Source organism: Pipistrellus hanaki (assembly GCF_964339955.1).
Source record: "Pipistrellus hanaki genome assembly, chromosome: 3".
Taxonomy (NCBI): Eukaryota; Metazoa; Chordata; class Mammalia; order Chiroptera; family Vespertilionidae; genus Pipistrellus; species Pipistrellus hanaki.
Window position 1 is genome coordinate 144323009 of NC_140505.1, and position 23491 is coordinate 144346499.

General features: G+C 48.0%; 1 protein-coding gene and 1 pseudogene across 4 annotated transcripts; one reads left to right on the top strand and one right to left on the bottom strand.

The window, feature by feature from the left end:
- Positions 1-10216: 10216 nt before the first annotated feature.
- DNAJC22 (DnaJ heat shock protein family (Hsp40) member C22) lies at positions 10217-16876 on the bottom strand. Of its 3 annotated transcripts, XR_014794626.1 has the most exons (4): positions 16763-16876; positions 14607-15550; positions 12115-13463; positions 10217-11852 (listed from the first exon to the last, which is right to left on the bottom strand). XR_014794626.1 is itself a non-coding variant. In XM_084879064.1 (3 exons), exons 2-3 carry the CDS (start codon positions 15444-15446, stop codon positions 13284-13286), a joined length of 1020 nt encoding a protein of 339 aa, XP_084735190.1. In that variant the 5' UTR covers positions 15447-15550; positions 16763-16876; the 3' UTR covers positions 10217-13283. The 3 variants fall into 3 exon arrangements, 2 of the variants coding, with proteins under 2 accessions (XP_084735190.1, XP_084735191.1); XM_084879064.1 differs by having other exon boundaries at positions 10217-13463; XM_084879065.1 differs by lacking the exon at positions 10217-11852 and having other exon boundaries at positions 13005-13447.
- Positions 10225-10560, top strand: LOC311620057 (small ribosomal subunit protein eS26-like; annotated as a pseudogene). Its single transcript has one exon. The product of its transcript is annotated as a small ribosomal subunit protein eS26-like (transcript).
- Positions 16877-23491: the final 6615 nt, after the last annotated feature.

Here is a 23491-nt window from a genome sequence, read left to right on the forward strand (position 1 = left end):
GACGGCCCGGCCGAGTTGGAGGTTCTCTACCTCCGGCCACGTGGCCTGGACCGCGCCGCCCAAGTACGTGGCTGAGTCGGTGCTCTGGTCTCAGCTGCCCGCGTCCTTCTCGCTGGCTGCGATCAGCCTCACCGCCCGTCGAATCTTTCCGTTAAATAGCCCTCCGTCTTCGTGGTCAGATTCCCAACCCCCCCCCCCCCCCAAGGCCAGAACCACTTTTAATGTCTGCGTGACCCGGCCAATGGCCTGCGTGGGTGAAGTGCTCACCCCACTGGTGAGCCGCCTTTTAGGGGAGGCTATATGCTGGGAATTTAGATAATCGGCATTTTAAAGAATTAATCAGGCACTGACAGGGTAGTTCAGTTGGTTAGAACCGTGGTAGGCAAACTGAGGCTGGCAAGCCACATGCGGCTCTTTGGCCCCTTGAGTGTGGCTCTTCCACAAAATACCGAGGCCTGGGCGAGTCTATTTTGAAGAAGTGGCATTAGAAGTTAAGTTTTAAAAATTTGGCTCTCAAAAAAAATTTCAATCGTTGTACTGTTGATATTTGACTCTGTTGACTAATGAATTTGCCGACCACTGGGTTAGAGCATTGTCCCAACACACCAAGGTTGTGGGTTCTATCCCCAGTCAGGGCATATACAAGAAGCAACCAATGAATTCATAAATAAGTAGAACAAATTGATGTTTCTCATCTCTCTCCCTTCCTCGCTCTTAAATCAATAAATAAAAATTAATCAGACTCTGTCCTTGTGTATTTATCTTTTGAGGTCAAAGCCTAAGGGGCTCTAGACAAACCTGAGTGTGTGTGAATGTGTATAGCCACAGGCACGATGCAATTTTGGTTTCCACATATTATTTATTGCAGTTGCAGTACACGTTATGGAGTAATATAGTGCATCTCTACGAAGTCATCCAGGCCTTTGGTTTTAAAACTTTGTATGGGATAAAGAATCAAAAATACCCTGGGATCCACTGACCCCTGGTTAATAATGCCTAATATAATGCAACCGTATCATTTACAGATCTAAAGAAACAGAAGAGTAAGTCATCGGAGTTAGTGCACTACACCATTGTTGCTTCCTATTGGATAGTCTTTCAAAGATTCAAATAGAAATTGACATAAGTACCCAAAAAGTGATAGACATTGTTCTAGGCACTGGGTCACTTACAAAGAAGAATAAAACAATTTCATGTCACCAAGGAGAGTATCCAGTTCTAAAAGAGGATATAAGATATTAAATAATCCTTATAATGAAAGGTTAATATGAAAATTTTCCCCTCCGGGGTTCAACCGACTGGGAGTTCCACCACTCACTATGATGTGCACTGACCACCAGGAGGGGCCACAGAATGAAGGAGGGCTCCGATCCACCCTGATCGATAGCCAGGCCTAGGGACCCTACCTGTGCATGAATTTCGTGCACTGGGCCTCTAGTTAACTATAACATGTGGTAAGTGCTAAAAGAAAAATCCAAAGTGTAATGAATGACAAACTCACAATTCCCTTTCCCTCCCATATTGAGTGGGAACAGGTGGATAAGTTCTGGTTAATAGGAAACTTGATACTAAAGAATGGGACCTGAACCAATGGGACCCAATGTCATATTCCATAATGGCTAATTTCACCTACCAAAAGTCACTCTGGAAACGCCTTCATTACAGGGCATGTTGCTGCTGCAAAACTAATATAGTTTCTTTGGGAGGAAAATAAAGTCTCCACTCTTGAAAACCTTATGGTTAGTTTAGGAAAGACATTATGCCTCTCATAAGAGAGCCCCTGAATTAACAGGAGAGTTATTTCTATGTGGATACCCCACTCAAAGGTTAGAGGTGGGTTAAGGAGCACGTCTAGGCCCAATCTAGAAGGAAAGCTATCAAACATTGGAAATTTAACAAGATAAAGAATATCAGCCCTAACCAGTTTGGCTCAGTGGATAGAGCATCAGCCTACCGACTGAAAGGTCCCAGGTTTGATTCTAGTTAAGGGCATGTACCTTGGTTGCAGACGCATCCCCAGTCGTAGGTGTGCAGGAGGCAGATGATCAATGTTTCTCTCTCATTGATGTTTCTAACTCTCTATCCCTCTCCCTTCCTCTCTGTAAAAAAATCAATAAAATATATATTTTAAAAAAGAATATCATATTAGCCCTGGCCAGTCGTTCAGTGGTCAGAGTATTGGTCAAAGCACCAAAGGGTCTCGAATTCCATTCCCTATCAAGAGCATGTACCTGGGTTCAATCCCTGGCCCCAGTCGGGACACATTCAGGAAGCAACAACTAATCAACGTGTCTCTGTCACATTGATGTTTCTTTCTACCCCTCCCTTCTTCCCTTCCACTCTTTCTAAAATCCAATGGAAAAAATCCTCGGGTAAGGATTAATAAAACAAATAAATGAGGGAATATCATATTTTATAGATCTCCTTCAAGGAAGAATTGAGTGTGGTTGAAAGGAACATTTTGCTAAATCCCTGGGGTGGCAGTAGGTAAGGATAAGCTCCTTCCAAGGATTTTACTAAAAAAATAGCCCTCCAGCCTGCTCATTATGGCTCCATGGTTGAGTATCGACCTATGAATCAGGAGGTCACAGTTCAATTCTCAGTCAGGGCACATGCCCAGGGTTTCAGGTTCAATGGCCAGTAGGGGACATGCAGAAGGCAGCTAAACAATGGTTATCTCCCATCACTGACTCTCTCCCTCACCCTCTCTGAAATCAATATAATATATATATATATATATATATATATATATATATATACACACACACACACACACACACACACACACACTAATAAAAGAGAAGCCTGCAAATTGACCATACTTCTGCTACGCCCACAAGCTATGCTCACAAGCCAATCAGGAGTAAGTATGCAAATTAACCCAATCAAGATGGCAGTGGCCATGGAGCTAGAGTGAGGAGGCTTGGGTTGCCCCAGTGATGGAGGAGCAAACAAAGTTTCAATTATAAAAGATAAATAAATCCCAGATACTTGCTTGCAGCAGGCCCTGGCCTCCACTCAAGGAGGCGCTGAAAAAATAAAAAGAAGAGGCTGGGAGCTTGGGTCACCAGGGGTGATCAGGCCAGGATGGGATGGCAGTTGTGGATGATCTGGCTGGTGGGAGGGGGGGGAGGGAATTGGGGATAAGCAGACCAGCAAGAGGGCCAGTTGGGGGTGAGCAGGCCATTAGTGGGGGTCAGTTGGAAGTGATCAGGACGGGGGTGTGGTGTGCAGTTTGGAGTGAGCAGGCCAGTAGGGTGGCAGTTGGAGATGAGCAGGCCAGTGGGGAGGGAAAGGGGTTGAGCAGGCCAGCAGTGGGGGGCAGCTGGGGGTGAGCAGGCTGGCAGGCAGAGTGATTAGGGACAATCAGGCAGGCAGGTGAGCAGCTGGAGCGAGCAGTCCCAGATTGTGAGAGGGATGTCCAACTGCCGGTTTAGGCTCAATCCCTATAAACCGGCAATAGGACTCCTTCAAGGGGTCCCCTATTGGAGAGGGTGCAGGCCTGGCTGAGGAACACACACACACATATACACCGTGCACGAATTTCATGCAACAGGCCACTACCACTAGTGTGTGTGTGTGTGTGTGTGTGTGTGTGTGATGTACCTAAGAATATTTATATTGGCAGTCCAAACTGTGTGTCTTAGAAAATTAGTTTTATGGGATGCTAAATAGATGTTATCTGCATGTCCTACTGGCCATTGAACTTGAAACCCTGGGCATGTGCCCTGACTGAGAATTGAACTGTGACCTCCTGATTCATAGGTCGACATTCAACCATGGAGCCATAATGACCAGGCTGGAGGGCTATTTTTTGAGTAAAATCCTTGGAAGGAGCTTACCCTTACCTAAGAATATATATAATTTTTTTTAAATAGCCCTTCCAAGGAGGATGGATCACATAGAGCATATGTCTTGCTGATTGGGGTTTGCAAGTACCCCTACTGCAACTCATGGTTCACCTTTGCCCTTTCTCTATACAACACTCTACTTCTCTAAAAAGACATTGAACAAATGTCTCAAAAATACTCTGGAGCATTGGCCTGCAGACTAAAACATCCTGCATTCGATTCCAGTTAATGGCACATGCCTGATTTCGGCTCGATCCCCAGTTGTGGGTGTGTGAGAGTCAGCCAATCAATGATTCTCAACATCGATGTTCCTATCTCTCCCTCTCCCTTCCTCTCTGAAATCAATAAAAATATATATTTTTAAAAAAATACTCTTTGGAACAACCTATGTGCCCGTCAGCAGATGATTGGATCAAAAAACTATGGTATATCTACACAATGGAATACTATGCTGCCATAAAAAAAGAAGGAATTCTCATCATTTGCAGCAACCTGGATGGAATTGGAGAACATCATGCTGAGTGAAATAAGCCAATCGCTGAGACCGGTTTGGCTCAATGGATAGAGCGTCGGCTTGGGGACTGAAGGGACCCGGGTTCGATTCCGGTCAAGGGCATGTGCCTTGGTTGCGGGCATATCCCCAGTGGGGGGTGTGCAAGAGGCAGCTAATCGATGACTCTCTCTCATCGATGTTTCTGGCTTTCTATCTCTCTCCCTTCCTCTCTGTACAAAATCAATAAAATATATTTTTTTAAAAAGAAAGAAATAAGCCAATCAATAAAAGAGAAACACCACATGACCTCACTCATTTATGGATAATAAAGAACATTATAAAATGATGAACCAAAAGATAGATATAGAGACAGTAAAGCAACAAGCAGACTGTCAAATTACAATGGGGAGGGGAGGGAGATCTGGGGGAGATAATAGATCAATTGAAGGACTTGTATACGTGCATATAAGTACAACCAATGGACATAAAACTCTGGGGAGGGAGGGTATGTATGGGAGGGAGGGAGGGGGGCAAAAAAAATCAATAAAATATTAAAATAAATAAATAAATAAAAATGCAAAAAATAAATAAATAAATAAAAAATACTCTTTGGAACTTGGTTACAAAGATTCATTTTATCATTGTTCTATATACTACCTATACATTTTTCATTTTGTATGCTATACTTCACAGTAAAACAAAGTGAACGTTGCCTTCTTTGAAATAATTGCAAATTGTTTACAATCTATCTATAAATTATATGTGAGGAAAATAAATGCTGTAATAAATTCCACATAATTTTTGTGACCTACTCTGAAGAAAACAAACCAAAAAACACCAAATTTCAGAAATTATTAGGATAACTGCTAAAGCTTACAAAAGAAGATCATTTTGAAATAACATCCATATGTCTCAGCTCAGCCTAAAGGGAATTCATTTACCCCAGGTTACCTAATGACTGAGTGGTAAAACTAGAACTAAGAATAAATTATGACATAATCTTCACCTTGGCAGATATATTCTGCAGATATTAACCTGACCTGAATTGATTTGTTTCAAATAGATCCTGGAGATGAGAACTTTTCTTGTGTTTTTATTTTAAGTTGGTATTTTGTATCTGAAATGATTGATTGCCACATTCCATGTTTTTATGACGAAGAAAAAGAAGCTCAAGTTAAACAATTGGAGAGGCTTAAAATTTTTACTCATTATTTTGGAGACTTGATAATCAATGACTAGCTGAGGAACATGATTTTTCAAAGTCTCTGTTGACTAAAAGATAAGGCTACAAGCCACAGCAGGCACAAAGCTAGTACACTCATAAGGGTGTTTGGACTACTTCTAATACCTAAGAATATTCATATTGGCAGTCCAAACTGTGTGTCTTAGAAAATTAGTTTCAGCCGAAACCGGTTTGGCTCAATGGATAGAGCGTCGGCTTGGGGACTGAAAGGTCCCGGGTTTGATTCCGGTCAAGGGCATGTACCTTGGTTGCGGGCGTATCCCCGGAAGGGGGTGTGCAAGAGGCAGCTCATCGATGTTTCTAACTCTCTATCTCTTTCCCTTCCTCTCTGTACAAAATCAATAAAATATATATATTTTTTAAATTAGTTTCATGCTAAATTTTTAACATGCTAAATAGATGTTATCTGAAAAAACTGTTCCAGGTCCAAATGAGTTTAGGAAACACTAGTCAAAATCAAGCTGAACTGCTTGCTTTACTTCTCAGAGCATTTGATATGGTAATGTGATTTGCTAATATTGAAGGGAATGCACTCTATAGTATGCAGCTTTCCCAGCTTTCCCCCAAGGAAACATAATTCTCCCAGGAGACTTTTGTACAGGGTTAATGTTTCTTTGATCATCCACCTATAAAGTTCTGTTACAGGGTTTTGATTAGGTTGGCACTTCCCTTTTACAGAGAACAAAACTGAGGTCTAAAGACCTGGGTCAGATATCCAAATTCAGTTGTGTATCAGATGTTTAGAGCTGGAAAGGGCCTTAAATTATCAAAGGTTAACTTGTTACATTGCAAAATTAGTGGCAATATGTCAGAACCAAAACTCAGATGTTAAACATGCAATTCAGTGAGAAGAGTGCCTTGCAGGTTCATCAAAAACTTGAATTTAATCATTGCTGAATTTATTTCTATGTGTAATATATATAACTAATTCTGGGAGGAAAATAGCCAAAAGTAATTTCATTCATGAAATTTCAGCATAGTCTTTCATTTATACAGTCTGTCATCATTTTATAAAAATTGATAATGCTTCTGTATACGTTCTTTGGTTTATAAACTGCTCTCAAGACATTGTCTTATTTTATTGTCTCAGCATCCCTTTGATGCAGGCATCATTATCCCCATGTAATAAATGAGGAAACAAGCTTTAAATTGTTAAATAACAAGTTAACACACTTAGTAAATGTTCTATTAGTTAAATTGGGCAGAGATGACCCATTCCTGCCAAAACAGTGGATAGAGCGTCAGCCTTTGTACTGAAGGTTCCCAGGTTCCCAGATTCTGGTCAAGGACATGTACCTTGGTTGCAGGCACATCCCCAGTAGGAGGCGTGCAAGAGGCAGCTGATCAATGACTCTCATTGATATTTCTAACTTTATCTCGCTCCCTTCCTCTCTGTAAAAAATCAATAAAATATATTTTTTTAAAAAAGATGATCCATTCATTTAAGAGGCTTTGGCATAAGACAAACACGAGATGGAATGATTATATGGCAACAAGTAAGAAAATGCTAGATAGAATGGTACAAAATTGACAAGAATGCTGAAGGAATTCAAGGAAGAAAGATTACTAGATATTGAATTAATCAGTGAAGATATTGTTTAGGGATAAATCTTAAGCTGGATCATAAAAGAAATGTAAGATTTCAATTAGCAGCAAGAAAATTACAGGAAAAGCTGAAACCGGTTTGGCTCAGTGGATAGAGCGTCAGCCTGCAGACTGAAAAGTCCCAGGTTCAGTTCCAGTCAAGGGCAGTATATTGGTTGCAGGCACATCCCTGGTGGGAGGGGTGCAGGAGGCAGCTGATCAATGTTTCTCTCTCGTCGATGTTTCTAGCTCTCTATCCTTCTCCCTTCCTCTCTGTAAAAAATCAATAAAATATTTTTTTTTAAGAAAGATAATTACAGGAAAGAAGAGTGACATCAGCAAAGGCATTACATGAGAACAAGAAACACACAAGGAAAAAGAATTTGAGTTAAAAGGAAGATGAGTCTGAAAGGATTAGTCTCTTAACTGTGCAAGAAAAGTCCACGCCTAAGAGACAATGGGTTTCCAGTCAATTAATATAAAATGATATGGCACCACTTGCAGTTAATTGCTTTCCAACCCAAATTATACAGAAGAGCAGTAAATGTACACTCTCTGCTATGGACTCCAGGAATGGAAAGGAGAAAGAAACAAGAGAGGCCAAGTCTAAACCGGTGGTTATGGGTAAGAAGAAAAGGTGGGGGAGGAACATGAGCCTCGTTGGCCCTCGGATCTGTGACTGGGAAACATGAATAGAACACATTTAAATACCACCACCAACCCCCCCCCCATACTCTCATTCCTTTCTTGCTACTAATCAATCTGAAAGGTGCCTGACATATTAACGCTAGGGAAAAAAAATGTCCTTTTAGGTTGTTGTTCCCTACAACCTTTCTCAGCCCAGAAATGAGACTAAAGTCTGTCACAGACTGAGTTAAAATTAGTCCCTTCTTATTTTCCCACACAAGGCACTGCTTTGTTCTATTGAAACTTGTCAGGTTTAAATCCAGAAAAGGTCTTGCTTAAATGTATAATAATTTGTAAGTAAGCCGATGGACTTGAAAAGGATAGGTGAGAAGTGGGGAGAAAGGAGAGAATTTGGAGGAAAAGAAAAAGGAAAATAGCCAAAACCAGTTTGGTTCAGTGGATAGAGTGTCGGCCTGCGGACTGAAAGGTCCCAAGTTCAATTCCGCTCAAGGGCAAGTACATTGGTTGTGGGCACATCCTCAGTGGGAGGTGTGCAGGAGGCAGCTGATCAATGATTCTCTCTCATCGATGTTTCTAGCTCTCTATCCCTCTATCTTCCTCTCTGTAAAAAAAAAAAAAAAAAAAAAAAAAATCAATAAAATATTTAAAAAAATAAAAAGAATAAAAAGAGCAACAAACCACTGAAATGAAATCTCATTTAGCTGAAACCCCATGTAATTTTCTGCTTTTGTTGTTCAAAACCCACCTTAGCAAAATAAATAAAACCAGTTAGTGGAACAAGTTTCAATTCCTTGCAGCGACTAAAAGAAATAGATGGTAAGGAACAGAAAGAAACAAAAATCTCAGCTTCTCAGGGTGTCAACTTCAAAAGCCAAAGCAGTGGCATAAAATGTGTGTTCAAGCAAAGAAACCTCTTACATGAAATACACTGTCCCAGAGTCCCCTAGGGGATCAAATGACAACTAGAAAACGTGCTTCATTGGAGCTTTCCCTGAATAACACCCAAATCCAACTTCACAGTTGCTCTCTCTTTCCCCTCAAATGGTAATGAACTCTGGTAATAAAGCTGCTATGGAGGTGCTACTGTCAGATCCTAAAAGCGAAGGCACATATTTTACCCTTGTGACAGCCTTAAGGCGCCATCTGCAGTTCTCAGCTCAGACTGCAATAAACCCACACCTTACAGCTTGTTAGGATGAACCACTAAAGAAAAAAGAAAACAAAGAAAAACAAAATTCATGTCAGAGAGTCCTCAGAAGCACTGGGTTATCGAGGAGATGCAAACATAGGTTGAAACATAGCCTAGGAAAATATCTAAGGGACTTATTGGCTATAAGCTCCATGAGAAATGAGAAAAAGCTAATAAATTCTTAGGCTGCTTGATTTAAAGAATGATATATTGTCCAGACCTTGAGAACTTAATAACCCCACCGTACCCTGTCCTGTCTGTACACATCTGAGAATTGCATTTAGTTCTGGGCACCACAATTTAAAAGCAATTTTGACAAGAGCCATAAAAATGTTCATACCTTTTGACCCAGTAATCCCACCCATGGGAATTTATTCTGAAATAATTCAAGAGAATAGATGAATTAGAAACATGAAGATATTGATGCAGCATTCTTTATAACAAAAATATATATTAATAGCATAAATGTCTCCCAATAAAGGGAATGTTATAAAGCATTAAAATATTGTTATTTGAAGGGGGAAAAAGATGAATCTTGAAAACATAAGAAAGAAGCCAGACACAAAAGGAGATAGTGTATGATTCCATTTGTATAAAATGTCCAATACAGGCAAATCTATAGAGACAGAAAATAGATTAGTACTTGCTAGGAGCTGGCAGGGAAGAATGGAGAGTAATTGCTAATGAGTATGGAGTTTCTTTTTAGGATGGTAAAAACATTCTGGAATTACATAGTGTTGGTGTTTGCACAACCTTATGAATATACTAACACCTGCTAAATTGTATAGTTTAAAAGGCTGAATTTTATGGCATGTGAATTACATCTCCATAAAATATATATATGAAGTCTTCATAGTAATATACATAAATGCTCCTGATTCTAGGAGGGGGATAAAACAGTATAAAATTATATTCCCAATATGATTCAATAATGTAAGTTTATTTATGTAAATTTATGGATGAGGATGGAAGAGATTATGAATAAATGAAAACAGACAGTTTGATAGAGGTGGATTTTTTTATTGGGGGTGGTGGTGACCATTATATTGTTCTATGAGCAGATATTTTATTTTCTTCCCAAAATAGTATCCACAAGAGGGCACACAGCAGATGACAACAAACCATTTAACATAAGTTTGGGCTGAAAAGACCCCAGAATCCAGTGTTGAAAACAATCTTAAAAGTCTTCTAACTCTCTCGGGTCCTCGTTTCCAAGATGCCCAAGAAAAGAAGGACTGACGGTTGTGCCAAAAAAGGCCGAGGCCATGTGCAGCCTGTTCATGGCACCACCTGCGCCCGGTACGTGCCCAAGGACAAGGCCATTAAGAAGTTTGTCATTCGAAACACAGTAGAGGCTGCGGCATCTCCGAAGCCAGTGTCTTTGACCCCTATGTGCTTCCCAAGCTGTATGTGAAGCTGCATGACTGTGTGAGCTGTGCCATTCACAGCAAGGGAGTCGGGAACCCTTCTGGTGAAGCCTGAAGTACCTAACACCCCACCCCGATTTAGACCTGCGGGTGCTGCCCCACAACCTCCGCCAAAGCCCATGTAAGAAGCTAGATCTTTAAAGAGTGAAGAAAAGTTCCCTGGGGGGAAAATAAGTGGAAATTCTACTTTTAAAAAAAATCTTCTAAGTCCAACTTCCTCACACTATAAAAAAAACAACAACTGAGGCCTAAAGTGATGAGGTGACTCATCAAAGTCGCTGACTAACCATGCAAGAGGCAAAAGCAGAACCCCATTTCATCACTTCTCCATCTGTGCTTTTTCCAACAAACTACAGTGTTCCTTAAACAAGGTGATGTTTAATCTGGAAACGGAAATATTTAGAGGGATATGATCTAAAGGGCAGGTTCTCATCAAGAAAGGGCTTTTTATTTTATTGATTTAGAGAGGAAGGGAGAGAGAGAGAGAGAGATATCCATGATGAGAGAGAATCACTGCTCAGCTGCCTCCTGCATGCCTCCCACAGGGGATAGAGCCCACCATCTGGGCATGTGCCCTGACCAGAAATCGAACCCTGACCTCCTGGTTCAACCCCTGAGTCACCCTGGTCGGGCTGGTTTTCGTTCTTTGTAGCAAAAGATGGCTAATCTAGAAAGAAATTACAACCCCACCTGGTTTGGTTCAGTGGATAAAGTGTTGGCCTGCGGACTGAAGGGTCCAAGGTTCAATTCTGGTCAAGGGCACATGCCCATATTGTGCCCTCGATCCCTAGTAGGGGGAGTGCAGGAGGCAGCCTATCAATGGTTCTCTCTTATCATTGATGTTTCTAGCTCTCCCTTCCTCTCTAAATAAAAATATTTTTTAAAAAGAAAAGAGAAATAAATTACAGGGAAACTAATTTCAGTTAAATAAAAGAACAACTTAACTATCACAGATATTCAAAAGGTAGGAAAGGAAGGAAATTTCCTACTCAAGAAAAGCCAAAATTTTCATCTCTGAAGCAAGCTATTCTCGAGACTATGCATTGGATAGGTTATTGAGGTAGAGGCCTTTTCAGTTCTCTTCCAACTCTTTTTAAAGAGTCTATAAATTTTTTATTTGTGGCAATGGGAGAATACAAATTTACTGGATTTCATTAAATCAATCCAGGTAGAGACTAAGGAAGACTTCTTGCTTGCTATTATTATTATTATTATTATTTATTGTTGTTAATCCTCACCTGAGGATATTTTTCTATTGACTTTTAGGGACAGTGGAAGAGAGAGGGAAAGAGAGAAACATCAGTGTGAGAGAAACACATCCATTGGTTGCCTCCTGCAGGAGCCCTGAGCGGGGCCCAGGCCAGAAAGAAGTCTGCAACCAAGGTACGTGCCCTTGACTAGAATTGAACCCAGGACCCTTTGGCCGATGGTCTATCCACTGAGCCAAACTAGCTAGGGCTGGACTTGTGTTTTTTTTTAATTTATAGAAAATAGTAGTCAAAATAATTCTACTTTTTAAATATATATACTGCTCAGAATTAGTGTGTGAAAGATAATCACACATAAAAAAGAACAAGAAATGCCAAAACCGGTTTGGCTCAGTTGATAGAGTGTCGGTCTGCAGACTGAAGGTCCCGGGTTCAATTCCGGTCAAGGGCATGTACATTGATTGCAGGCACATCCCCAGTAGGGGTTATGCAGGAGGCAGCTGGTCGATGTTTCTCATTGATGTTCCCTTTCTTTCTGTAAAAAAATCAATAATTTTTTTTAAAAGAACTATAAATCTGTAGTAAAAGTATATAATTTTCACATCCTGTGCCTGGTCTCCAGTTGTCCTGTGCATTCTGGACTGTTTCTTCCACACTTGGCTAATAACTTGGGGATTAAGTAATGCTCCTTTGAGATACTGGAGGTGCTGGCTCCCTAGAGTTTCCCCAAAGTCCCCATAAAATCATACGAAATGTAAAATCATGAACTTTTTCATAAATCCTCGTAAAACAATGTCATCTATCCCTTCTCCAATATCCCAATGAACTCTGTTTACAGCTCTTGTGACACTTAGTTCAAAACACTGAATGAGGTGAACTTTGATATCTGTGCACCTGTGTTATCCTCAACCAGATTGTAAACTCCCCGGGAACAAGGTGTTGTAACTCAGAATCAGACCCCAAGTTTGGGCAAGACTCAAGGTCAGCCAGTCCCAACCACCCCAGTCCAACCACCCATCTAAAGTTTGAGGGCTCTCCACAATACTCCTCCAAGCAGAGGAGTCTGTAAGGGGGGAATACCCCCTACTCCACAGCAGCTTGTTCCTTCTAGAAAGTTCTATAAATGGAACTAAAATATTTTCCTGAAATCTTAAAATTTAACATCAGTTTTACCCCTTAGTAGTCCACAGAATTGGTCAAATATTTTTTGTCAGAGGATAACTTGTGAAATACTAAACCTTCATATTTTTCCTTCGATCTCCTAATCCAGTGCTTTGTACATTAAAAAAAAAAAAAAAAAAAAAGTTAAATAACCTTCCTCCCCCACTCATCAATGTTACCAAGAGTGGGATAAGGTTGGTATAGTCTCTAAAATATATTTTATTGATTTTATAATGGTTTTCATTTCACTATATGGTTTTAAGAAAAATAGGAATACAACAGCCAAGAACTCATAAATTCAATACATAAATACATTTTCCACCACAATAGCTTTCTCACCTATTTCAGGTTTTCTCAATCTCAACTATAAGCAGTTTCTTTAATGCTGTTGGGTGCCCCCTGTAGGCAGATAAGCTGGGACAGAGTGCCCAGCTCTGCCAGGAAGAGTCCGTCCTCAAAGAGAAATGTCCTTCTCACCTCTAGAATCCCCTGAGCTTCCTGGGTGGACTCAGGGCTTCGTACGCAGCCTGGATCTCCAGGAAGTGCCTCTGAGCCTCTTCTGTCTGGTGCGGGTTGTGGTCAGGATGCCAGATCTTCACTAGCTCCCGATATCGCTGATGTATGTCTTCATTTGTTGCCCCTTCTAAGAGACCCAAAACCTTAGGGAAACAGAAGCTGGCAAATTAGAATCCCATGTGTTGTCAGGGTACCTGGGCCTTTCTCTGATCCCTTCTTAAATCAGGCTTTGATAGCTCTGGATTGGCTCTTACTTGACATGAGAAAAGGCCTAGAGCCTCACATTAGCATTCCAGCTCTGGATCTCATGGCAAGAACCAAAATTTGCTTTTAATCACAGCTGCCCATTTTCCAACCTAGAACTTCACATCTCTGACAGGATCTCCTAGCAAGAGAAATAAGCATGTATGTCCACCAAGCTGACATGTACAAGAATGGTCATAGCAGCTTTATTCAGAATAGTCCCCTCCTGGAACCCAAATGTTCATTAACAATAGAGTAGATACACAAATTCTGCTATGTTCACATAAGGGGATACTATTTAACAAGAAAACAAGCATTTCACAATTGTGTGCAACAGTATAAATAAATCTCACAGACATAATGTTGAATGAAAGCAGACACAAAAGAGTACATACTGAATGATCCACTTATATGAAGTTCAAGAATGGGCAAAACTAGCCCTAGCCAGTTTGGCTCAGTGGATAAAGTGTTGGCCTGCGGACTGAAGGGTCCCGAGTTCGATTCCAGCCAAAGGCACATGCCTGGGTTGTGGGTTTAATCCCCAATAGGGGGTGTGCAGGAGGCAGCCAATCAATGATTCTCTCTCAGCATTGATGTTTCTCTCTCTATATCTCTCTCCCTTCCTCTCTGAAATCAATCAATAAATAAAAATTTAAAAAAGAATGGGCAAAACTAAACTATGGTAACAGAAATCAGAATAGAGGTTACTTCCAAGGAAAGGAGCATAGCTTGGGAGAGGGTAGGAGGGAACATTCTTAGGGATGGAATATTCCATGCCTTGATCTAAGTGATGTTTACATAGGTATATACATAAAATTAGTATACTTTTTATATGTTATACCTCAATGAAAAGTAAATAAAATACACATTTCCACACACACACACACACACACTCACTCACTATTAGAGCCTCGGCACCTTCACAACCTAAAGAAGCCAGGACAGCCTCCCGCCTGCCCCAGCAGACATGAAAACAAGGGGCACCAGCTCCAATAAGGCTCAGTCTAACTCCCAGGCAGGAATGAAAGGGCAGAAAGCCTTACCTGGTAAGCCAATTGGCGTTTCTCATCCTGAAAACTGCGAACAAACTCATAGAGCTTCTCCCACTCCTGGAAGTAGCCGCTGCTGAAGCCATGATCCCCCACCAGCAGCCTCCAGACGCGGTAAGGCAGGAGGAGGACAGACTCCATGAGGCGGCCAAGGAGGGGGAAGAAGCTGAACCAACTCAAGAGGGAGCCAAGGGTCTCTGCCACATAGCTGAGGGTGGCCGCTGTGTTGCAGAAGGCGCTGTAGGCCAGCGGGCCTGTGAAAGCGAGGTAAGCTAAGCCCAGGCGGTAGAGCCGCACACTGAGTGTCTCTGACACAGCGGGTGCTTTGTAGCGGCGATGCTTCTGGGCTGTGATGCTGGCCACCACGCTGATGGGCAGGATGGCTATGGGGCGGCCATAGAAGACAGGGGAAGTGAGAAATGCCGCCCCTAGCGTGTTCTTCGCGTCTGAGGTCTGGTTACCAACAGCAGCCACCAGCAAGACTCCTAAGCCAACTGCCAGTGGGAGGCCCACAATATAGAAGCTGGCCATGAAGGAAAGGCTAATGAGAGCCACAAGGCCAAAATAGATGCCCACGATCACCTGGGCGGCAAAGCGAATGAGACTCACAGGGGGCGTCCCGCCTCTTGAACTCTGCCTCTGTCCTTGGGCTCTGTTGGCCTGAGCTACAAAGCCTGGGAGCTTCCAGAACTCCCAGAGCCAGCCCACCCCACCGCCCCCCAGGGTCAGCATCCAGAGCAGCGCGTGGCTGTCCCTGCCCAGGTACAGGTGGTGCAGCCCAACAGGGCCCCCTACAGCCCAGAGGACATAGGTCACCAGGAGCCCCTTGGCCATCCTTTAGGGAAAGTGTCTCAGAACACCTGGCTTTGCTCAGAGTGCAGAAATCTGTAGTCCTCTGTGAGAAGCACGGCCATCATAGCCAGAGTTATCCTTAGACCCTAGGAGATAGGGGGGGAAAGCAGCTTTAAGACTATATCCATGTCCCAACACAGTTACCATTTCTTCTTCCAATAAGAGTCCAGAGTATCCCAAGTGTCCCTGAAATGCTGGTTCTTCCATGCCCTTGAGTCTAGCACCTCATGTCTGTATTTTAACAACCACAGAGACTCCAAATTTAGGAGAGAAAAATGTTTTCAATGCTTTCAGTACCCCTAGATGGTTTGGCTCAGTGGATAGAGCGTCAGCCTATGGACTGAAGGGTCCCAGGTTTTTTTGTGTGTGTTTTTAAATATTTTATTGATTTTTTACAAAGAGAAAGGGAGAGGGATAGAGAGTTAGAAACAGTGATGAGAGAGGAACATCAATCAGCTGCCTCCTGCATACCCCTTACAGGGGATGTGCCCACAACTGACCGGAATCAAACCTGGGACCTTTCAGTCCACAGGCAGGTGCTCTATCCACTGAGCCAACCCAGTCAGGACAGGGTCCCAGGTTTGATTCAGGTCAAGGGCACATGACTGGGTTGCTGGCTTGACCCTCAGTAGGGGGCGTGCAGGAGTCAGCCAATCAATGATTCTCTCTCATCGTTGATTTTTCTATCTCTCTCTCCCTCTTCCTCTCTTTCTGAAATCAATAAACATATATATTTTAAGAAAACAAACAAACAAACAAACAAACCAAAAGCAAAGTAAATGCTTTCAGCTGAGTAACTGAAAACTCAGAACAGGTACAAAAAAAATCATAAGCGTACATTTTAGACCTCCCCTGGGACCACTGACCTGAGGATACTCAGTGGGGAGTGGAGTCAGTAAGAGTGAATAGGAGGCCCTTCTAAAGCTCCTACACATTTTGAAAGCTCCCGTCCCCCAATCCAACCTTGACTATGGCTGCCCTCAGACACTGACCCAAGGTTTTAGCCCTTCTCCAGCCTTCCAGCTCTCCAGGCAAAGAAATCTCCCCACAAGTCAAACTTGAAAAAAGTCCTCAATTCCCTCCACTTAAACAGCTCTGGGAAACTGTATTTTGGCCTGAAACCATTCAGCCACCTCCTGCCAGAGCCGACTTGGAAAGTGTCTCCAAAGCAGCCATGAATCCCCAGAATATAAAACAAGATGCCGAAGTGTGCCTGCCGGTCTCTGCCCTCCCCTCTACTTAGAGTGGGACTCATGACCACCAGCCAGTCCCTGCTGGTCCCGCATGAGCTGCCGTACCTGGGTACCCCGGCTGCCAGGCGCATCTGATCTGAACAGTCATTTCCTTGGACCTCAGAGTCAAAATGGCCCCTCACTCCGCTCCCACTTCCATCCAAATGGACTTTGTCTTTTTTGTGATTGCTGTGTCACGGAAGTCGGGTCCCTGGGGCCAGGCTCCTCCCCGTGGCCCTCCCCGGCTGCCTCTGGAACACCTGGAGCTCCTCTCGCCCGCCCTCTGGGGTAAAGTCAGTTTAAGGTTTGTTTTCTGGTGGAATCCAGCCTTCCCAGCGCCCTGTCCAGGCCAGGCGCTCCAGCACCGCGGCTCCGAAGCACCGCGGCCGCCAGGTGGCGCTGCCGCGAACAAACGGGCCCTGCGGGTCTCCTGACACCCTGTGCTGTTGCCCAGGGGAAAACAGCCCAGAACAGACCCTTCCAAATGCACAAATAGGTCCTGGGTCGCCCCTTTCCACCCCACAAATGGGAAGGTGACTTGCCTCTCACTTCAGGCTGACTGTCCTCTCTCTCTACTTGTCCTTCAAGACTGCCTCCGATGGCTCCGCTTCCAACACCTCTACAACAGAAACACCCGCAGACAGGCTGCAGAGAGGGGACACACCCCCCCCCCCCCCCACACACACACACACACACGAGTTTGCCTCACTGCCCCGTTCCAGGCTTGTCAGTCAGGGGTCACTACATCTAGGCCAGAGCCTGAGGCCTGAGGAGCCCAAGCCTACTGTATCCTGGCAGCTATGGCGAAAGGGAGAACCACGAGCCCAAAGGGATAGGGGGTGAGGGAGGTCCCACCAGGAACGTGAGGCCTTCCTCCCGCCTGGATGCTGAGACTGAGCTGGGATGCAGGATGCCTTCGTTTTAGCAGCCTGGGACCCCGTCCTGGCTTTGCTATGTGACCTTGGCCAAGTCACGCCGCTTCTGGGACTAGTTCCTCCTCCGTACAGGAAAGGCTTGGTTTCCCAAGGCTTCCCAGCCTTGATTTGGGGATGGGCTGGGCGGGGAGCGGCCGGCTGGGGTCGGGGCTGACCGGGCGCTGAATAATGAATGAGACTTAATTGGGCCCGCGCTGCGCGGCGGTGCGCTAAGCTCCGCAAACATCGCCGCCGCCGCTGCACAAACAAACCGGCTTCGGGCGCAGGGAAAGGGGCGGAGAAGGCAGCGGTGGGGAAATGGGGGGTGGGGATGGGGATGAAGGTGGGGGGACGGAGTCAAAGAACCCCAGAGTACGCGGCTGCGGGGCCTCTGTGAGAGAGGCTCGGGAAGCTGGGGCTGGGGAGGGCAGGAGCGGATGTGCGGTGTGAGCCTGGGGCCCCAGGGCGACCCGAGCGCGAAGGAAAGATGGAGAAACGAGTGGAGGGCGAAGAGAGGGAGAAGCGAAGGCGCACCGGGGAGGGCCTGCCGCGGGCGGGGGCGGGTGGGGGCCGAGCTGTTACCGAGAGGAAAGGGAAGAGCGATGGAGGAACAAGCGAAGGGAGGCGACGGGGGCCGGGAGAAGAAGAATTGGATCGGAGTCAAGGAGAGGGATGGGAGGTGACCGGAATGAGAACGAGAGGGCGGCGGGCGGGCGGAGGCGCAGCTGCCTGCACGCGGCCCGCCCGGCGCGCTCTCCAGCCGCCCGCACTCACTTTGTCACAATTACGGGGCCGTCACTCGGCCCGGATTGTTTTCCCCAAATTGTGGTTCTATAAACTGGCGCGAGGTGGGGCGTGGGGGGCTCCGACCAGCTCAAGTGGGAGCGATGGTGTGAGCTGCGCGGGGGGCAGTGGTGTTTTTACCCAAACGGCCCCGGGCAGGCGGGTGAGGTCATAGGCCCCCGCAGGGCTCTGGCTGACCCCGCTTTGAACCTCCCCGGTCCTTCTCAACCCCGCTGCCTCAGTTTCCCCACCTGGGAACTTCTCGGGGATTGGGGGCGGGGTGGCGGTGGAGGCAGCTGTAGGTTGGGGCCTAAACCTCCCTGTCACTCCATCCTTTTTGTTCTTCACTATCCCCGTCGCCGGGAGGGGGGCCATCTCTCCCGGCTCAGCCCCTCCGAGTGGCTGGACGCCCGCTCCCTGACCGCTGACTCCGCGCCCCACGTCGCGTTGCCGTCCCTCAATCCACAGATATCTGTTGCGCGCCCACGGAGAGCCAGGGCCGCGCCAGCTTCCCCTCCCCCGCCCCAACCACCTCCACCACCTCTCCCCGCCAGCCACCCACCCCTTCCCGGCCCGGCCGGCCTGTCGGCTCCGTGACAGCCGCCGCAGAAGCCCAGGCCCCGCGGGAGCGGCCACGGAGGAGCCGCCGCATGGCTGGCTCCGGCTCCGGCCTCCCTGGCGGCTCCGGGGGCAACGGAGGGGAGCGGCCGCTGAAGCGAGACCGGAGCCGGCCGCAGAGCTGGCAGAGCCGGGCGGGGAGGGGGAGCTCGGGGCGGCTTATGTCCGGGTCTCTAAGACCTGTCCTTCCATAGCATGGGGACACCCCCCCCACCCCCAGGCCCGGACCCTGTCTGAACCCACGTGCCTGGGACGCGGTTGCATCCGGAGCTCCCGCTCCCAGTTCTCGTGATTTACACCCGCTGCGCGCGGAGGCCGCTTCCCAATCAGGAATATCGACCCCGGGTGGGGCCCCGGGCCGCATCGATCCCTCTAAGGCTCGGGATTTAAAAATGTCAAATTTGCCTTTTCCAGGAGGGCGGAGGGGGCGCGGGCCTGGAGAAGGGCAGTTGGGAGGGGGGCGGACAGCGGGCATCGACCAGGCGCCTGTGCCCTGAATGAGAAGCGACCTGGCCGTGGCCCTGACACTGCCTGCCCACCCTGGGGTTGCAGTAGCCACTGGATGGGACTAGGAAGGAAGTCCTACTCCCTCTCTTCATTCCAAGGAGGCCTCACCGTTGTCCTGGGGGTATTCCCAGAGGGAGAAGCCCCAGAGGGACATGGAGACCGCAAAACGTAGGGAGAGACATTTGGAAAAGATCCCTAAATGTGAAGACATGCAGCCCAGCCTGTGTGGCTCAGCAGTTGAGCCTCGACCCAGGAACCAAGAGGTCAGGGCACCTGCCACAATTGCAGGCTCAATCCCCAGGAGAGGGCGTGCAGGAGGCAGCTGAACAATGATGTTTCTCATCTCACTGGTGTTTCCATCTTTCTATCCCTCTCCCTTCCTCTCTCTAAAAATCAATAAAAACATATCTTTTATAATGTCAAGACACGCCGACACAAGGAGAAGGGTTGCAGGAACAAAGATATAGAGGGTCCAAGAAGGAAGAGCAAACATAAGGAAAGGTGGCTGAAAGACACACTGAAGAAATGGAGATTCAGAATCACCCCAAATCTCTGTCCTGGAGACCAGGGAGATTCAGAGCTGGGGAGAAAGATCAACCCTTTGGTGTGCTTGAGAGTGGGGAGGAGAATGGAGACAAAGTCAGGTGATGACAGTAAATTAGGGATGGAAATTAGAATATGATCAGCATTATTCTCCCAAGGTGTCAACTAGTAACTGGGCCTGAGATCCGAGGTAAGAATCCCAGGGGCCAACAGCCCAGGCCCCAAAGAGGTAGGCTGTCTTGGAGGCCGGACAGTCTGCCTCTGCCCTTCCTGAGACCCACCTCCTCCTCTCTGCTCCCCGCAGACCTGGGGAAGCCAGAGGGCTGAGGTCATAGCTTACATTAGAGACTGTGTATGTGATAGAGGCTGTGTGTGGACTATAGATATCTGACAGTCACCACTTCCTCAGCAGCTGGGTCTCCAGACCGCAGGGGATAAATACCCACTACTCTCAGGAAGCGTGGGAAAAGGACGGTGTTTGGGGTGGAGGCGGAGGAAGGGAGCAGTTGTCCAGACCAGCATTCTCACAGGTAACATCTATCTTCCCAACCCCAGCAGCACACCTCAGCTGTCACCATGGACACTGCCATTTCCTGCAGAACCGAAGACAGAGACCTGACAGCAAGTGGCGGTGGGGAGGGGCACAGACAGCAAGGAGACGCTGCAGCTCCTCCTCAGACATTCGCCGACACTTCCCTAACACTAACACACGCGATCACCGCCCCCCACGCGTGATCCACACCCATCAATACCTGTCACACACCACCTCTGTGTGCACAGACACGCACAGTTCCTCCTAGGTCAGACAAAAGCTTCTAGCCCTCAGGCCTGTCTGCCCCTTTCTTGGCATCTCGGATCTGAAATCGCCTAACCTGAAGAGGGCTTAAGTCCCGGTCCCTGCTCTCCAAATTCTGCAACCAGGGCCAGCCCCAACAACAGCCGAGAGGCCAGCCACGCATAAGTAAGTCAAGTACCAAGGTCGAGGCGAAGAGCCGAGAGCTGACCAGGCGGCGGGGCTGGTAAACGCCTCCCTTACGCTCCCTCCTGCCACAGGCCTCTCCCCAGCACGTCCACCGCGGCCCGCCAGGCCCCCGCCCGCCTGTCAGGACAGTAATGAATGCGCGCTCGGGGCCCGGGGCCCCCTCGGAGTCGTTCATCACTGCCAGCGCCGCCCACCGCGCTGCCGCTCGCCGGGAGGGTTAACGGGTCCTGGCAGCGAGGGCCCCTCTCCCCCCATCTCCACCACTAATTGTCAGATTGAAATGTTGATTTGTCAGCTGGAGGCAGCTAGCGCCAAGGAATCCGCAGTGAAGATGCGGACTCCTGGAACTTCCTCTCGGTTCTATTCGGATGGAAGGGTTGAATTTCACTTAAGAGATGGGGGGGGGGGGGCGAGGTGTAGCCGAAACCGGTTTGGCTCAGCGGCTAGAGCGTCGGTCTACGGACTGAAGGGTCCCGGGTTCGATTCCGAACAAGGACACGTATCTTGGTTGCAGGCACATTCCCGGTGGGGGGGGTGCAGGAGGCAGCTGATCCATGATTCTCTCTCGTCGATGTTTCTAAATCTCTGTCCCTCTCTCTTCCTCTCTGTGGAAAATCAAATATATATATATATATATATAAACTTAGCCTGCTGTATTTGGTCAAACATTTAAGAGAGGGGGGGGGGGGATAAAAGTGTAGTACCATTCTATTCCGATAGGGGCGCACCCAGCCCCAGACCCTGCCTCCCTAAGGGGGCTCGTCCTAGGCGCAGGCCCATCCACACAGACAGAAGACCGACCCTAGACCTTCGGGCCCCCAGCTTCCCAGCCCTGGGGTGCCTGGGCCACCAGCCACTCGTCTTTGCAGCTGGAGTCCCCGCTTCCTTACTGGAAGCCCCCAGGCAGCCGTCTCCCTGCCCATGTCCTGGGGGGACCCCCCGGGGCCAGGTCCTGCCCTCTGTCCTCCAGGCGCTTCCAGGCGCCCTCAGCCCTTCTCCCCCCGCAGGACGCGCCCCGGGCAGGCCCTCTCCCGCCCGGCCCCGGGCGCCCCGGCTGCAGCCCCAGCCCCGCCCGGCCCCGAGCTCCCCAGCGGCCGGCTGAGTGACGGCGGCCGGCGATTATGCAGAGCGGGGAGCGGGGTGCGCCGCGGGCGGCAGCGCTGACCCTTCACATTTCCGATCCGCCGGGACCCTCATCCATCCGAAGCTGCTCTTTGTCTGGCCGCCTAATTGCCGGCGGACAGGATGGATGGTGGGACCGACAGCCACGGAATCCCTAATAAAGGCCGTGGCCGCCGGGGAGGGAGCGCGGGGAGGAGGGGGAGCAGGAGGGAAGGAAGGGAAGGAGGTGGGGGGAAGCACCGGGCCGCGCCCGCCCAAGCTGAGCCGCTACGGGCGACACCCACACAGAGCCAGGCTGGCCTGGGGTGCAGGACCAGGAGTGGCGGGTCGACCCAGGGCCGGGTGGGTGTGGGGCTCCTTCAGTCTCCTGTTTGTTGGAGGAGAGGAAAAAGCTAGGGATGCTGGGCAGAAAGAGCATCCCAGGGCCGACGACGCTTAGCCGAACCCTCAGGGCTTTGCACTTGGCGCCGCACCAGCCAGCACCCCTCCTTCGGCCCCACAGCCCCTCCTCTGCTCACCTGTCGGTCTCCCAGCGCGGGATCCAATATCCCGGCGGAGAATTGAGGGGTCTGACAGCTGTCTGTGCAGCCTCCCGCCGCATTTCATTAACGGGTGGCTGGGCAGGAGGACGGTGGGGACTGGGGACGAGGGAATGGAAAAAGGAGGTGGCGAGGAAGGTTAGGGCGAGGAGCTGCACCTGGCCAGGGAGTCTGCAGCGGCTGCGGCCTGACAGACACCTCAGAGGCAGTCACTATCCGCCCCCTGCGGGGCTGGGGTCCTCCCCTGCCCTCCGGGCGCTGGCGCCGTTCTTTGAACCCAAGGCTGCGCCGCGGAGCTGCGGTGGGAGGGGTTCCTGCGGCAGATGAGTGGAGGCCCTAGGCCCTGGGCTGCGGCCTTTGGATCCTCTGTGCAAAGTGCGTGCATGCTCTTGGGGCCGTGACTGTTTTCCCACTGGAGGTGGGAGTGGGAGAGCGGTCCTTATCCCTCTTGGTGGTTCTTTCTCCCTTTCACCTCTTGAGCCCATTACCCTCAGGCTGGCTTCACATTCTGTTCCCTCTGAACAGCTCTTTCCCGCAGCCAATGTACACTGACATCTGTTAGCTGGACACTGAACACCCATTGGGTGTCAGTCAGTCTCCACAGGGCTGGTGGTTGGAGATGGGGACTGTGCTGAGCCAAGTGCCTGGCCTGTGGGCTTCACATACAGATCTCCCCTTCCACAGGAGTTCAAATCTCGCTCCCTACACCTGGCCTGCTTCTCTCACCCTTCCCCTGCCTCTTCTCTTCTCCGGGGCACTGACAAGGAAGCCAGGAGATGAGAATCCG

What these genes read in the sequence shown, in the direction of transcription:
- DNAJC22 (XM_084879064.1), bottom strand. Translation starts at nt 15,446, where the DNA reads ATGGCCAAGGGGCTCCTGGTGACCTATGTCCTCTGGGCTGTAGGGGGC. An exon ending in AACGCCAATTGGCTTACCAG is followed by an intron (nt 13,464 to 14,606) that starts GTAAGGCTTTCT and finishes TGTTTCCCTAAG; the next exon opens with GTTTTGGGTCTCTTAGAAGG.